General features: G+C 68.6%; 1 protein-coding gene across 1 annotated transcript in view; it reads right to left on the bottom strand.

The window, feature by feature from the left end:
- Positions 1-53: 53 nt before the first annotated feature.
- Positions 54-11,745, bottom strand: part of SPTBN5 (spectrin beta, non-erythrocytic 5) — a 40,913-nt gene continuing 29,221 nt past the window's right edge. The window contains exons 45-71 of the mRNA XM_029077893.1: positions 11,434-11,596; positions 11,072-11,260; positions 10,860-10,937; positions 10,403-10,575; positions 10,165-10,255; positions 9,847-9,993; positions 9,589-9,726; positions 9,237-9,493; positions 8,871-9,057; positions 8,409-8,621; positions 8,071-8,267; positions 7,708-7,912; positions 7,191-7,385; positions 6,683-6,838; positions 6,333-6,550; positions 5,793-5,982; positions 5,514-5,690; positions 5,190-5,294; positions 4,441-4,734; positions 4,162-4,233; positions 3,558-3,644; positions 3,105-3,196; positions 2,830-2,918; positions 2,295-2,352; positions 1,362-1,435; positions 446-571; positions 54-275 (exon numbers count right to left, since the gene is read on the bottom strand). Of these exons, the coding sequence (XP_028933726.1) occupies positions 169-275; positions 446-571; positions 1,362-1,435; positions 2,295-2,352; positions 2,830-2,918; positions 3,105-3,196; positions 3,558-3,644; positions 4,162-4,233; positions 4,441-4,734; positions 5,190-5,294; positions 5,514-5,690; positions 5,793-5,982; positions 6,333-6,550; positions 6,683-6,838; positions 7,191-7,385; positions 7,708-7,912; positions 8,071-8,267; positions 8,409-8,621; positions 8,871-9,057; positions 9,237-9,493; positions 9,589-9,726; positions 9,847-9,993; positions 10,165-10,255; positions 10,403-10,575; positions 10,860-10,937; positions 11,072-11,260; positions 11,434-11,596 (4,078 nt within the window). The 3' untranslated portion in view covers positions 54-168. The remainder of the gene's footprint in view (positions 276-445; positions 572-1,361; positions 1,436-2,294; positions 2,353-2,829; positions 2,919-3,104; positions 3,197-3,557; positions 3,645-4,161; positions 4,234-4,440; positions 4,735-5,189; positions 5,295-5,513; positions 5,691-5,792; positions 5,983-6,332; positions 6,551-6,682; positions 6,839-7,190; positions 7,386-7,707; positions 7,913-8,070; positions 8,268-8,408; positions 8,622-8,870; positions 9,058-9,236; positions 9,494-9,588; positions 9,727-9,846; positions 9,994-10,164; positions 10,256-10,402; positions 10,576-10,859; positions 10,938-11,071; positions 11,261-11,433; positions 11,597-11,745) is intronic.

Genomic DNA, 11,745 nt, shown 5'->3' with positions numbered 1-11,745 from the left:
GCCCCGGGACCCGGGAGGGAGTGAGAGGAAGGCAGAGAAGGGCACCACGAGAGCCAAGGAGGCAGAGAAGAGCAGGAGCCCTTTAATGGCGGCGCCGGGCCGTGCTCCGTCGGGCACCGGGGGAGGAAGCGGGGAAGAGCCTGCCTGTCTCTCCCGGCGCTGCTGCCTCTATTTCTTCCTCAAGAGTTTCTTCAGGATGTGCTTGTCTTTCCGCTGCCACTCGCTGCCGCGCCTGGCACCGAGAACCGCGGCTCGGTTCCCCGGCGGCCCGGAGCCTGCGGGAGAGGTGGTGAAGTCGGGGGCAGGCTGAGGTTCGAGGAGGGAGAGAGCTGGACACCCCAGTTCTTCCCGTCCCTCAGGGCGGTGTGTGAGGGGCGGGGCCCGGCCCCCGGTTGAGTGAGGTGCCCTCCGGCCCCGGGTGCCCCCTTCTCTCGCCTTCCCTTACCTGTGTCCAGCGAACCCCACGGGTCCCCTTCTCCCCCTCTGGCCCCCAGGGGCTCGCGGGCATAGGGTCGAGGAGAAGGAAGTGTCTCAGCGGGGCCGGCGTCCACGGCGAGGGCGGGAGCAGGCCCTGGAAAGACAGAGGGATGGACGGGGCTGAGCTCGGCCCGGCCCACTCGGGTGCCGCTTTGGGTCCGGGGGCCAGCGACACCGAAGGGGGCTGGCCCGTCGCCCCACCTGCTTCGCTCCGGAGAACCCAGGCTCATCCCTTGGCCCCGATAGTCCTCCCCATCCTGGTGGGGAGGGGGAGCCTGGGATTCAGAAGGACTTGGGTCCTAATCCCGGCTCTGCCAGTTGCTTGCTGTGTGACCTTGGGCGAGTCACTTCACTTCTCTGTGCTTCAGTTACCTCAGGTGGAAAATGGGGATTAAGACCGTGAGCCTCCTGTGGGTCAGGGACTGTCCAACCTGATGATCTGGGGTCTTCCCCAGTGCTTAATACAGTGCCTGGCCCATAGTAAGTACCTAACAGATACCATTATACTCCGGCGCTCAGAACAGTGCTTGACACATAGCGTTTAAATACAATAATAATGAATGAGAGAATAGGACGAATTTGGGTGCAGGGAAAGAGCGAGACGGGGAGCCCACGCCCTGCCAGACTTTGAAAAATCAGGGCCCCACGTGCTCCCGTTGAAAATTCTCTATCTCGGCCTGGCCCCGGGCAAAGCACCACTCCGGCCTCACGACAGACGGGCCCAGAGAGCTCGCGTCACCCACCGGAAGAGCAAAGCGGGCATGAGGTAGCGCTACCACAAACGGCGGGGGGTAATTTAGCAGTGGGCCACTCCACCTCCACCTGTCCCGTCGGCAGTGGAGCTGTGGCTGCCCCATCCTGGGTCTGGGGGAGGCGTCCCTTACCCTCGGCTGCAGGGGATCCCGGGGCCGGACTCTCGGTCCACTCCGTCTCCTGGCCGAGCCGGAAGGAAGGGCTCCTGTCGACGGACAGACGGTCAGTCGGCCACCCCTATTTACTGAGCTCTTACCGTTGTGCGGGAGGATTGTACCAAGCGCTTGGGAGAATACAATTTAACGGTACAACCGCCGCATTCCCTGCCCGCACCGAGCTTACGGCCTCGAGGACGAGCTTCCTTACAGGTGACCCCGGAGAGTGTGAGGGAGAAGGAGTGTGGAGGCTGTGGGCTGAAAGGGCTTCAGTATGCTGGAAACCTGGAGATTGAGTCCCCGGCTTGCCAGAGGACCGAAACCAAGCCAGCACTGAGCGGGCTCCAGCCTGAACACGAAGTCCAAGCGTTTAAATGAGTAAGAGCAGCTGCGGGGACAGTGCCGGGTTGACTGGTTTCAGAAAGACATGGTCTAGTGACCAAGTTAATTTGCTTGTGTCCACCCCCGTCCTTAATACGGTGCCTGGCCCGTAGCGTCTAACAATCACCATTATTATTGTGGTTTATACACCATCCCCTTTAAATTAAAGCCTTCAAACTTGGGAGTCACGCCCCTTAGAGGCTCCCTCACTGCGGGCAGGGAATGTGGTCAACTGTTACATTGTGCTCTCCCCAGCGCTTAGTACGGTGCCTTGCACCCCTTCATTGACCTATAGTTGAATGAATGAAGGGACACAGCCCCATGGGCTCAGCTGGCTCCACTGAGCACGAGCGGAGTAGGGCAGTGAGGGGCCACCTGTCGCCGTGGGGCTAGAGAGAAGGCCTCCGGGGCGGGCCGGATCTTCTCTTCCCAGGTGGTCTTCAGGCTGCCGGCTTGGAGGGCTTCTCCCTAGCCCCCCGGGGAGCGGAGAACCGACAGGGTATGGGGGCGCCCTCCGCCCGCTCCTACCTGTGCCGCCAGTCCCGAAAGGTCCCGTCCGGGGGGCTGTCGGCTCCAGCTTCAGGGACTGCAGGAGGCAACGCGGGTATCGGGCCTCTGCCCCTTCCTCCCCTTCCCCCCAGGGAGGATGACGCCCCAGAATCGCCACCCCGAACACCCTCCTCTGCCTCCAGGTAGAGGGGATCGATTCTAGGGGGCGGGGGAGGCGAAGGGAAGACCCGGAGCCGAGACTCGGGCTAGGACGGAGACGGGGACTGCGGCTACTGGGTTGGCAGGCCGGGGGTGGTTAGAGGAGATCAGAGCCCAGGAGCCTTTGGGAAAGGGGGAGTCGGAGGGGCAGCTGAGGGCCAAGCTTGGAGTCCCCACGGGAACCCCCGCCGAGCCGGAGGGAATGTCAGGGGAGCGGGGCCCAGCGCCATCACCATGGTGGACTCCCAGGAGGATCCCAAGTGGGCAGAGCTTGGGGAAGATCCAAGAACCGGGAGGAGATTCCAGAGAGACAGAATCGGGGAGGGTTCCCGGGGAGACGCCAGCCCCAACCTACCTCTGCCGCCCCCGCTCAGGGCCTCCACCCAGCCGTCGGCCTCCGTCTCGGTCGTGGTCGCAAACAGGAACTCGGCACCGGTGCCCAGCCTGGCCGTGTGGACCACAGGGAGGTGGAGGGTCAGGCACCCCCCCCCCCCCTAAATCCCTCCCACCCCCTCCTGGAGTCATTTCTCTGCCCCGGGAATCCCCTCAAACGAGGCAGCCACCAGGGAAGCCGCAGCCCAGTGGGGAGCCGTGCCAGGGGGCAACACGCCACCCGGACGTGGGCCCTACCTGAGGTGGAAGACGTGCTCCTTCTCCTGGCCGCCGCTCACCCTGTGGCACCGGCCTCCCAGCAGGTGGTGGGGAGCCGGGCTCGCCCCGCTCTGGGAAGGGATGTTGTAATAATAATAATGTCATGATGGTATCCGATAAGCGCTATGGGCCAAGCACTGTTCTAAGCCCCCTGGGGTTGATGCAAGGTCATCAGGTGGGGCTCTCAGCCTTATTCCCCATTTTACAGATGAGATAACTGAGGCACAGAGAAGTGACTTGCCCAAAATCACACAGCTGGTAAGTGGCGGAGCCAGGATTAGAACCCACGACTCCCAAGCCCGTGCTCTTTCCACTAAGCCACGCTGCTTCTCTACAACCTCTTGTAGGTTGGGGTGGGAAGGTCTCTCTCTGCCCCCTCCCCGTGTGAGCCCAGCCCCCGCCCTTCACCCCCACGTTTCCGGCATCAGGTACCTCGGCCGCTCTGCTCCGGTCTGGGAACAAGCTCAGGGTGCCCTCCAACACGGTGCCGTAGCAGGAGATCCACGGAGCCACCGGTGCCTGCCAGACAAAGAGCCCGAGCTGGGGGACCGGGGCCATGGGAGTCTCCCCTGGATTGGGAGGACAGGGCTGAGGGGTCTCCCCAGGATGGGGGACCAGGGCCATGGGGGTCTCCCTTGGGGGGACAGGGCTGTGCGGTCTTCCCCAAGATGAAGGAGCAGGGCTGCGGGGCCTCTCCAGAATGGGGGCAAGAGGGGGCAGGATCATGGGGTCTCTCCAGGATAGGGGAGCAGGACTGTGAGGTCTCACTGGGATGGACCTCTGAGCGGCGGTGTGATGTTCGAGGAGAGGGGAGGGCTGGGGTGCGGCCCTGACTCCGGTCCTTCCGGGCAGCCGCTCCTCGGGCCAGGGTGGGCTGGGCCAGCCCCACGCCCCAGAGTCGCCTCTCCCCACGCCCGCTGACTCGCCCGGTTCAGCTGCGCTCAGGAGGCGGTGCTGGGAAGCCCGGCCAGGCGGGGGGGGGGGGGGGGGTGGTGGATGGGTCGGGGAGGGAGGAGGCCTAGGGCCTGGGACCTACCTGCCTCCCCCCGGGCAGGAGAAGTTGCTTCTGCTCCAGAGGCCCCTCCAGGGTGGGCCGCTCCCCCGGGACCTGAAAACACCAAACCTGGACTCAGGGTGGGGATGGGCTCCCTGCTGGGGTCCCCTCTAAGGGCCCCAAGCCCTCTTCCCCCACCCGCCCCAACTTTCTCGGGTTCTCCTTACCCTCGCAGGTTTGCACTATGGCCGGACCCACCCCCACCAATGACCCAAAGGCCCAGGGTCCCTTTAAGCCCTCCCATTCGTGACCATCACTCACCGAGGGTGCCACCGGAGCGAGGAGAGGGCTGAGGTTGGCCCCCGTACTGCCCAAGAGCCCCTCTCTGCCAGGGGCGGCCTCCTCCCGGGGCCCAGCTGCCGTGGGAAGCGGAGCTCGCGGTTGGGAAGGGATCCTCTGCGGCCCATCCCCCCGGGCCCCCGGCCCGGCCCAGGGTCCGGGCCCCTGTGCCCGGCGCATGGAGGGCTTCCTCCGGAGGGACGGGAGACCCCTCTTCCCGGACCCTTGCGACCGCAGCCCCTCCATCTGCACGGGCTGCAGCAGCTTCTGCTCCGCCTGCCGGGGTGGTAGGGAGACGGGGGTCAGGGCTACAAGCCCAGAGAGGGGGGCGTGGGGTCCGGGTTACCCCTGCTCCCCAGGCTGCAAGGTCCAGGGCCTGGGGTGCAGGTGGGGGGAGGTCAGAGGTCAGGGTCACAGTCCGGAGAGCAGGGGGCAGGGCCCTGGCTACAGCTGGGGGGGCGGGGGGATTACAGGGCTGAGTTTGGGCCTTCAAAAGCAAACCCGGTTGAAAGATGACCCCTTAACCAGCCCCCATCCCTCGCCGGTCAGAGCTCTCCCTGCCCTGAGAACAGCCCGGGGGAGGGGGTCAGTGCTCCTGGGCCCCCCAGGAAACCACGGGTCGGGTTGGAGGGGCTGAAGGGGGAGAGGGCACTGGGGAGCCTTAAAAGCTGGCCAGCCACAGTGCCAAGCTGCCCCTGCCCCACCCAACCCCACCCTGAGCCCTCTCCTACCTCAGTCTTCCTGTGCAAGTGGGCAAACTTCTCCTCCTGGGCAGCCAGCATCTTCTCAAAGTCCTGGTGCCTCCTGAGCAGCTCTTCCACATCTGACACCGAGTGCTGGGGGGATCGAGCGGGGGGCACCAACATCAGACACGCCTCCCCCCGACCCAGCTGCCAGAAACGCGGCCCCCCCATCCTCCGCCTCGGCCCGGATGGGGACCCCGGCTTGGGGGGGGCGCTCGGTGAAACGCGTGAGCCGGGCCCCCCGAGGCCTCAACCCGGCGCCTCGCGAGGGAGGGCCCGGTTCCGCTGGTGGTCCCGGCCCGCCCCGCTCACCCCACAGTCGGGGTCCAGCAGGAGCCCCTCTCGGGCGGCCAGCCAGGCCTCGGCCTGCTCCAGCTCCTGCCGCAGCTCCTGCAGGTCCAGGTTCTCCCGGCACAGCTCCCGGCGGTGGGCCCAGGCGGCCTGCAGCTCCTGCAGCTGCTCCCCCAGTTCCTGCTGCCACTCCTCCACCTGCGGGCGGCCCGAGGGGGAAGGCGACGACGTCCAGCGCTCCGCTTCCCCGCCCCTGGACACCCTCCGCTCCCCCCGCCCCCGGCCCCGACCCGCACGGACCTCCGGGGCCATGAAGTGGCCTCCGTCCACCAGCCGGGCCCCCTCCTGCTGGGCGTCCCGCACCCGGAGCTGCTGCTCCTCCATCTCCCGGCCGAGCTCCTCGTGCTGCCGCAGGGACCGCTCGGCCCCGGCCACGTCCCCCGCCGGCTCCGCCGCCGCCACCCGGGCCTGCATCTCTTGGACCCAGCCGCTGTGGGGAAGGGAGGGCGGGCTCAGAATGGGCCCGGAGAGGGCCCAGAGCCGGCCCAGAACCGGATCAGAACGGGCTCGGAGAGGGCCCGGAGTAGGCCCAGAGAGGGCTCCGAAGGGGGCCCGGGCGGGCTCAGAACGGCCCCAGAGTGGGCTCAGGGCAGGCCCGGAGTAAGCTCCGGGCAGACCGAGAGCGGGAGGGCCGGCTTCCGGGGGGCTACCCGGTGGCCGCCAGAAGCCGTCTGGAGAGCGGTGGGGGTCGGGTGAGTGTCGGGCGGAGACGTGGTTACCGTGTGGAGGCGAGGCCCGTGGGGGTGGACGGGGAAGGGGACAAGACAAGGCGGCACGTACAGCAGCTCTCTGCAGGCGCTCAGGTGGGCATGGCCCCTCTCAGCTTGCTCCAGCCGGAGCCCCCGCTCCCGTGCCCGGCGCTGCAGCCGGCCCCAGGCCTCCTCCGCCTCCGCCAGCCTCCCCGCCAGGCTCTCCTGCACCGGCGGATGGAGCCGGCCCAGCCAGTCCGCCTCGGCCCGCACTCGCGCCAGCTCCTTCTCCACCGCCATCAGCTCCCGCTGGAAGGCAGACGCGGCAATGACGGGCCGGGCACGCGTGTCCCCGGCCCCGTTGTCCCCACCTAGGACCGATCGTCTGAGCCCGGGCAGCCGGGCGGTGAGCGGGAGCGCTCCCGGCCCCGGCTCCCTCACCTCCAGGCCCTCGTGCTGCCTCCGCAGGGTCTGCACCGACAGCAGGTCTTGGCCGCGGTCGTCGCGCTCCAGGACTGCCGCCTTCTCCTGCATCCAGCCCCGCAGCTCGGCCACCGCCTGGTCGAAGCCGTGCACCTCCCGGGCGGTGGCCAGGTTCTAGGCGGGCACGGGCCGAGCTCGTCTTCAGCGGGCCCGGGCCCCGGGGATCTCCCCGACCCCAGTCGCCCGGCCTCCCCGGCGAGGGCCGGAGACCCGTCCCGGGTGAACCGAGCGGCGGCCCACCACAACCCGGCCCGAGCCCGGTCTCGTCCCGCCCCTGTGCCTCCGGCTCGGGATCCCGAGGCTTCTCTCGAGGATTCCCGAGGGATCGCCAGGGCTGGAGATCCGGGGGGGGGGGGGGGGGGAGTCCTCCCTGGCGAGAGAACACCCCCAAGACCCCACCGGAGGCAGGGGATCTTCCAAGAGAGAGATTGGAGGTGTCGGCCCCACACATTCTCCAAGCCCTTACCTCAGTGCGGGCCTTCATGGCCTGGCCCAGCCTCTCCCAGGACTCCTCAACGCGCCGCCGGTGGCCCTGGACCTCCTGGTACCTCCCGGGGGCCTCCTGGTCCAGGTCGGCCGCCAGGTCCCGCAACCCCTGCATCTTGGCCTGGCCCAGGACCTGCACTTCCTTTCTGAAGGCGTCGAACTTCTCCTCCAGCTCCTGGAAGAGAACCGAGGTGAGAGGAGGATGCCCCCCCAAGACCTCGCCCTCAACGCATTCTGGGGGCTGGTGGTGTAGGGGAGCAGGGGGGAGTGGGACAGAGGGGGCAACAGGCGGTCAAGTTGGGACGGGGGGGCGCACCTGGCTATCTCTGAGTGCTCCATCGACAGCCCTGGAGCCAGAGGGGGGTCCAGAGACCACATAGACTATTCCCACTCCTAACGCTGCCCCTTACGTCCCCTCCCCGGGCAGCACGATCCCCATCGGTCCCTGTCATTCCCGGCCCACACCCTCACTCTCACCGCGGCCCAGGCCCCGTCACCTTGACATCCTCCAGGTCCTGCCCGTAGTCCTGGGACTCGGCCACGGCCTGCTTGGCGGCCAGCCAGGCCTCCAGGAGCCGGGCCTCCCGTTCCAGCAGGAAGAACCGCTGCTGCTCCCGTAGGCGCCGGCCGCGGCTCTCCGCCCTCTGCAGCAGCTCCCCGTGGGTCTCCCGGACGGTCCTCAGGCGGGGCAGCACCTGCGGGCTGGGGGCGGGAGGGGTCAGAGGGCAGACCCCGGCTGCGTCTACTCTAGGATCCTCCACTCGGTCGGGCGGAGTTGGGCGAGAACGCGTGGGGCCGAGCGGGGTCAGGTAGGGGTGGGGTTGAGTCGGTGGGGTCCGACGGCCCGCTCCCCTGCCCACCTCTCTGGGTTGTGCCTCCTCTCCAGGCCGGTGCCCGTCTCCTGCAGCTTCTCAATCCTGGCGGCGAACCCCTCCAGGTCACGCCGGGTGACCTCGAGCCTGCGCAGCAGGGCCTGGGTGGCCTCCTCGCTCTGCCCGGTCTCCTCGCCGTCCAGGAGGAAGCCCCGCTCTGACAGCCAGGATTCCGCCTCCAGCAGCTGCGGGGGAAGAGGCCCGGACTCACCTCCCCGTCCCCAGCCTCGGCTCGGGGCCCGGGGAGCCGCGGGCCGGTGGCGTCGGGAGGAAGGGCGGCTCCAGGTTCACGTGTCCGCCCGCCACGGCTCTCCCTCCCGCCTCACCTCCGTCAGAAACTCCTGGGCCTCGTGGGCCTGCTGCAGCCTCCGCCGCCTCCCGCCCGCCTCGGCCCGCAGCCCGTCCATCGCCTCCTCCAGCCGCCGCAGCCGCGCCATCACCTCGCCCGCGGCGGGGTGCCCGCCCCGCACCAGGCCGTGGCCCGTGCTCGCCACCTTCCGCATCAGCACCTCGTGGCCCCCGATCTCGTTCTCCAGGTTCTGGGGACCCAGGAGGCGGCATTGAGGGTGGACCCCCGGGGCCAAGACGTGAGAAGGGGGGGGGGTACCGTGAGCTGCCCACGTAGAGAAACTCGCACCCTGAGACATCCACTGCTCGATCCCCACTCCCCGGGCCCCGAGCCTATCCTAGTCTCCCTGGCGGCTCTCTCTCCAACCCAGCGCGGGTGGGTGTGGGTCGGGACCCCCGCCCCCCAAACCCCACCCCGGAGCCCCCCCGGGCCAAGGCACCTGGTGCTTCTCCTGCAGGCGCTGCACAGCGCTCAGCGTCTGGCCGTAGTCCCGGGCCGTGACCAAGGGCAGCTTCTCCCGCACCCAGGCCAGCTCGTCGTCCACCTCCTGGAAGAACTGGCACAGCAAAAGCCGTGCCTCCAGCGCCGCCCGCCGCTCCTGCAGGGGATCCTTCAGGGTCTCATACCTGGCACGGGGGCGGTTGTCAGTGCCCTGGACGCGGTGAGCCGAGTGCACGTGTGAAGGAGGGCGAGGAAGGGGCGGGTGAGGCTCGGGAAGGGACAGGAAGTGCGTGCGGGATGGGGGGGTGGGATAAAGGAGATGGGGCCGCCAAGGGGGCGGGGAGCCGTCCGACCCCGCTCTCACCTGTGCAGCAGACCCCGGGCCCGCTGCTCCATCTCTCCGGCCAGGAAGTGGCACTCGGAGCGGGCGGCCCGCGCCTGCCCCAGCAGCTCCTGGACCCGGTCCGCCTGCCCGCTCACTGCGGCCTCCAGCTCCCCCTGAGCCACCAGCAGCTCGCCCGCTCCTGCCAGGCTCTGGCCGCCCAGCGGGGCCCGCAGTTGGGCCTCCGTGTCCTCCAGCCAGCGCTCCGCCTCCTCCACGCTCCGCTGGAAATGCAGGGCCTGGTCGGAGGGAGAGGAAAGGGCATTATTGGGGGTCACCTCCCCTCCCCGCCTCTTTTCCGGCCCCTCCCTCCGCCCGGGCCCCGGCCCTGCACCTTGCAGGCGTCCTGTAGCTTGGTTCCCTTCTCCTGGCTGTTGACCAGAAGTTGGTCCCAGAGGTCCCGCAGCTGCCGCAGCCGTTCCTGGATGGTCTCGGCGGAGGAGTGCCCCTCCTGGAGCAGCTGCTCCCCGTCCTGTAGCCGGAGAGACCGGGGCACCCCTTTTCTGGGACCCGGCCGCCAGAGCCCCCAGCTCCCGGAAGCCCCCCGCGGCCCCCGGGGACACCCCGGCCCAGCCCGACACGGCGGCCTTACCTCTTGCAGAGCCTGGAGCCGGTTTGCGTTGGCTTCCAGTTCGGCCTGGAAGCTCTGGTGCTTCTGCAGCTGGGCCTGCAGGGTGCTGGGGTCCTGCCAGCTCCCTTCCAGCGCCACGTGGTTCTTCTCGCTCAGCCACGTGGCCACCTGGACGAGGGCAAGTCACGGGGGCTTGGGACCCAGGCCCCCGGGGGGGACGGTCCGACCGTCCGCCCGGCCCCGGGGAGCGATGGACGGTCTCCCGGACCCCTCCCTTCTCCTTCCCCAGCCGGTCCCGGCCCCTCGGTCGGCCCGGGGGGGGTCCGCTGCAGCTCAGACCTCGTAGGAGTCCCGCAGGAACGACCGCAGCACCCGCAGCTCCTCCAGCTGACCCCGGCGGGCGCGGGCACCCTCCAGGAGCCTCTCCTTCCTGCGAGGGGACACGGGAGTCAAGGGCACGGAAGCGGGGGCTGCGAGCCAGTTAGAGGGCCCAGGATCAGCCCTTCACCACGCTGGCTGCCGAGCACCAGCTCCCGCACCCTCCCCGTGAGCACCCTCCCCGCCGGGGCCAAGGCACCTGGCGAGCACGGCCTGGCACTTTCTGGTGGCACTCTGGGCTTCAGGATGTTGGGCCTGGCGCAGGCTGTGGGCAAGGGTCTCCATGGCATCCAGCATCTCACTCTGGGCCTCCAACCCCTTCTCAAATTGCTCATGTTTCCGCTGCAGGTTCTCCACTCTGGCCAGGGAGTCCTGGGAGGGAGGGAAGGGCGGGATGGTCCGCCTGAGCCCTTGACCCTGCCCGCCACCTTCCGCCACCTGGACCTGCCCCGCTCCCTCTTAGTCACGACGGCCACGGGAACCCTTCCCGGCTCCGGGTCAGGTGAGGTGGGAAGGTGGCGTCCTGGATCCCTACAGGGGCTAGGGGGTGGACCTTCATACCCTGGATGGATTGACTGACCGGTAAGCTCTGCCCTCCCTCCCAGGCCACCTCTGGCTCGCCCTCCCCCGGGCCCCCAGACCACCAGAAGCCAGACCTCTAGATCCTCGCTGGCCAGGAAGGCTTCCTTGCTGCCGAGCCAGCTCTCGCTCTGCTCCGCCAAGCTCAGGAACGCCTGCAGCGAGCGGAGAGGATGGTCATGTCGGCCTCGGAGGTAGGGTCGCCCTCCCCGGGGTAGTGATGGGGAAACCGAGGCACAAGACAGGCACAGACTGGGCTCTGGGAGAGGGACTGCCGGGGGGTGCCCACCTGCAGGTCCCGGGCCTGGGTGAGTCGCAGCTGGCGGGCCTGCCAGGCTTCCTCCAGCTCGACCAGCTCCCGGTCCAGATCATCCAGCGCCTGGCGCACTTCTGGGGCCGAGGGGTGCCTGGCGCCCAGGAGCCGCCGCCCCGTGCTGCGCACCGAGGAGATGCTGTCCCCCCGGGTCCCCATCTCCGTCTGCAAAAGGTGAGCGGCGGGAGGCCCGGATGGTTAGCGAGACCAGAATTATCAGGGGAGGGAGACGTGGGAGGACGTGAAAAGAGCGGGATGTGGGGAGGGCTAGCTAGGGGCAGGAGCCAGGGGGACAGGGAGCATGGGGACAGGGGCACTGGGTCAGCCCGTGGGCCAACCTTGTGTTCCCGGTGCTCCTCCAGGAGGCTGTGAGCTTCGGCAGAGCTTCCGGGAAGAGCGGCCGACTCCACGGTGGCCCGGAGCCCCCTTGCCCAGCCCAGCACGGCCTGCAGCTCGGTCTGGAACTTCCGCAGCTGGTGGACGGCTCCCAGCTTCTCCCGCCTGCCCACGGGGACCGTCACACAAACCCTGCTCCCGCTCCTCCGCCCTCGCCTCCCGGCCCCCTGCCCGTCCCACCGAGGTGCCCCCCAACCCTCCGTCCTCCAAGGTGCCTCCACTTCCGCCGCCCACGAGGCAAACAATGGAGGTGT

Source organism: Ornithorhynchus anatinus, chromosome 13 (genome assembly GCF_004115215.2).
Source record: "Ornithorhynchus anatinus isolate Pmale09 chromosome 13, mOrnAna1.pri.v4, whole genome shotgun sequence".
In the NCBI taxonomy this organism is placed as follows: Eukaryota; Metazoa; Chordata; class Mammalia; order Monotremata; family Ornithorhynchidae; genus Ornithorhynchus; species Ornithorhynchus anatinus.
The sequence above is the reverse complement of the archived record's forward strand: the minus strand, read 5'-3'. Positions and strand labels throughout refer to the sequence as shown.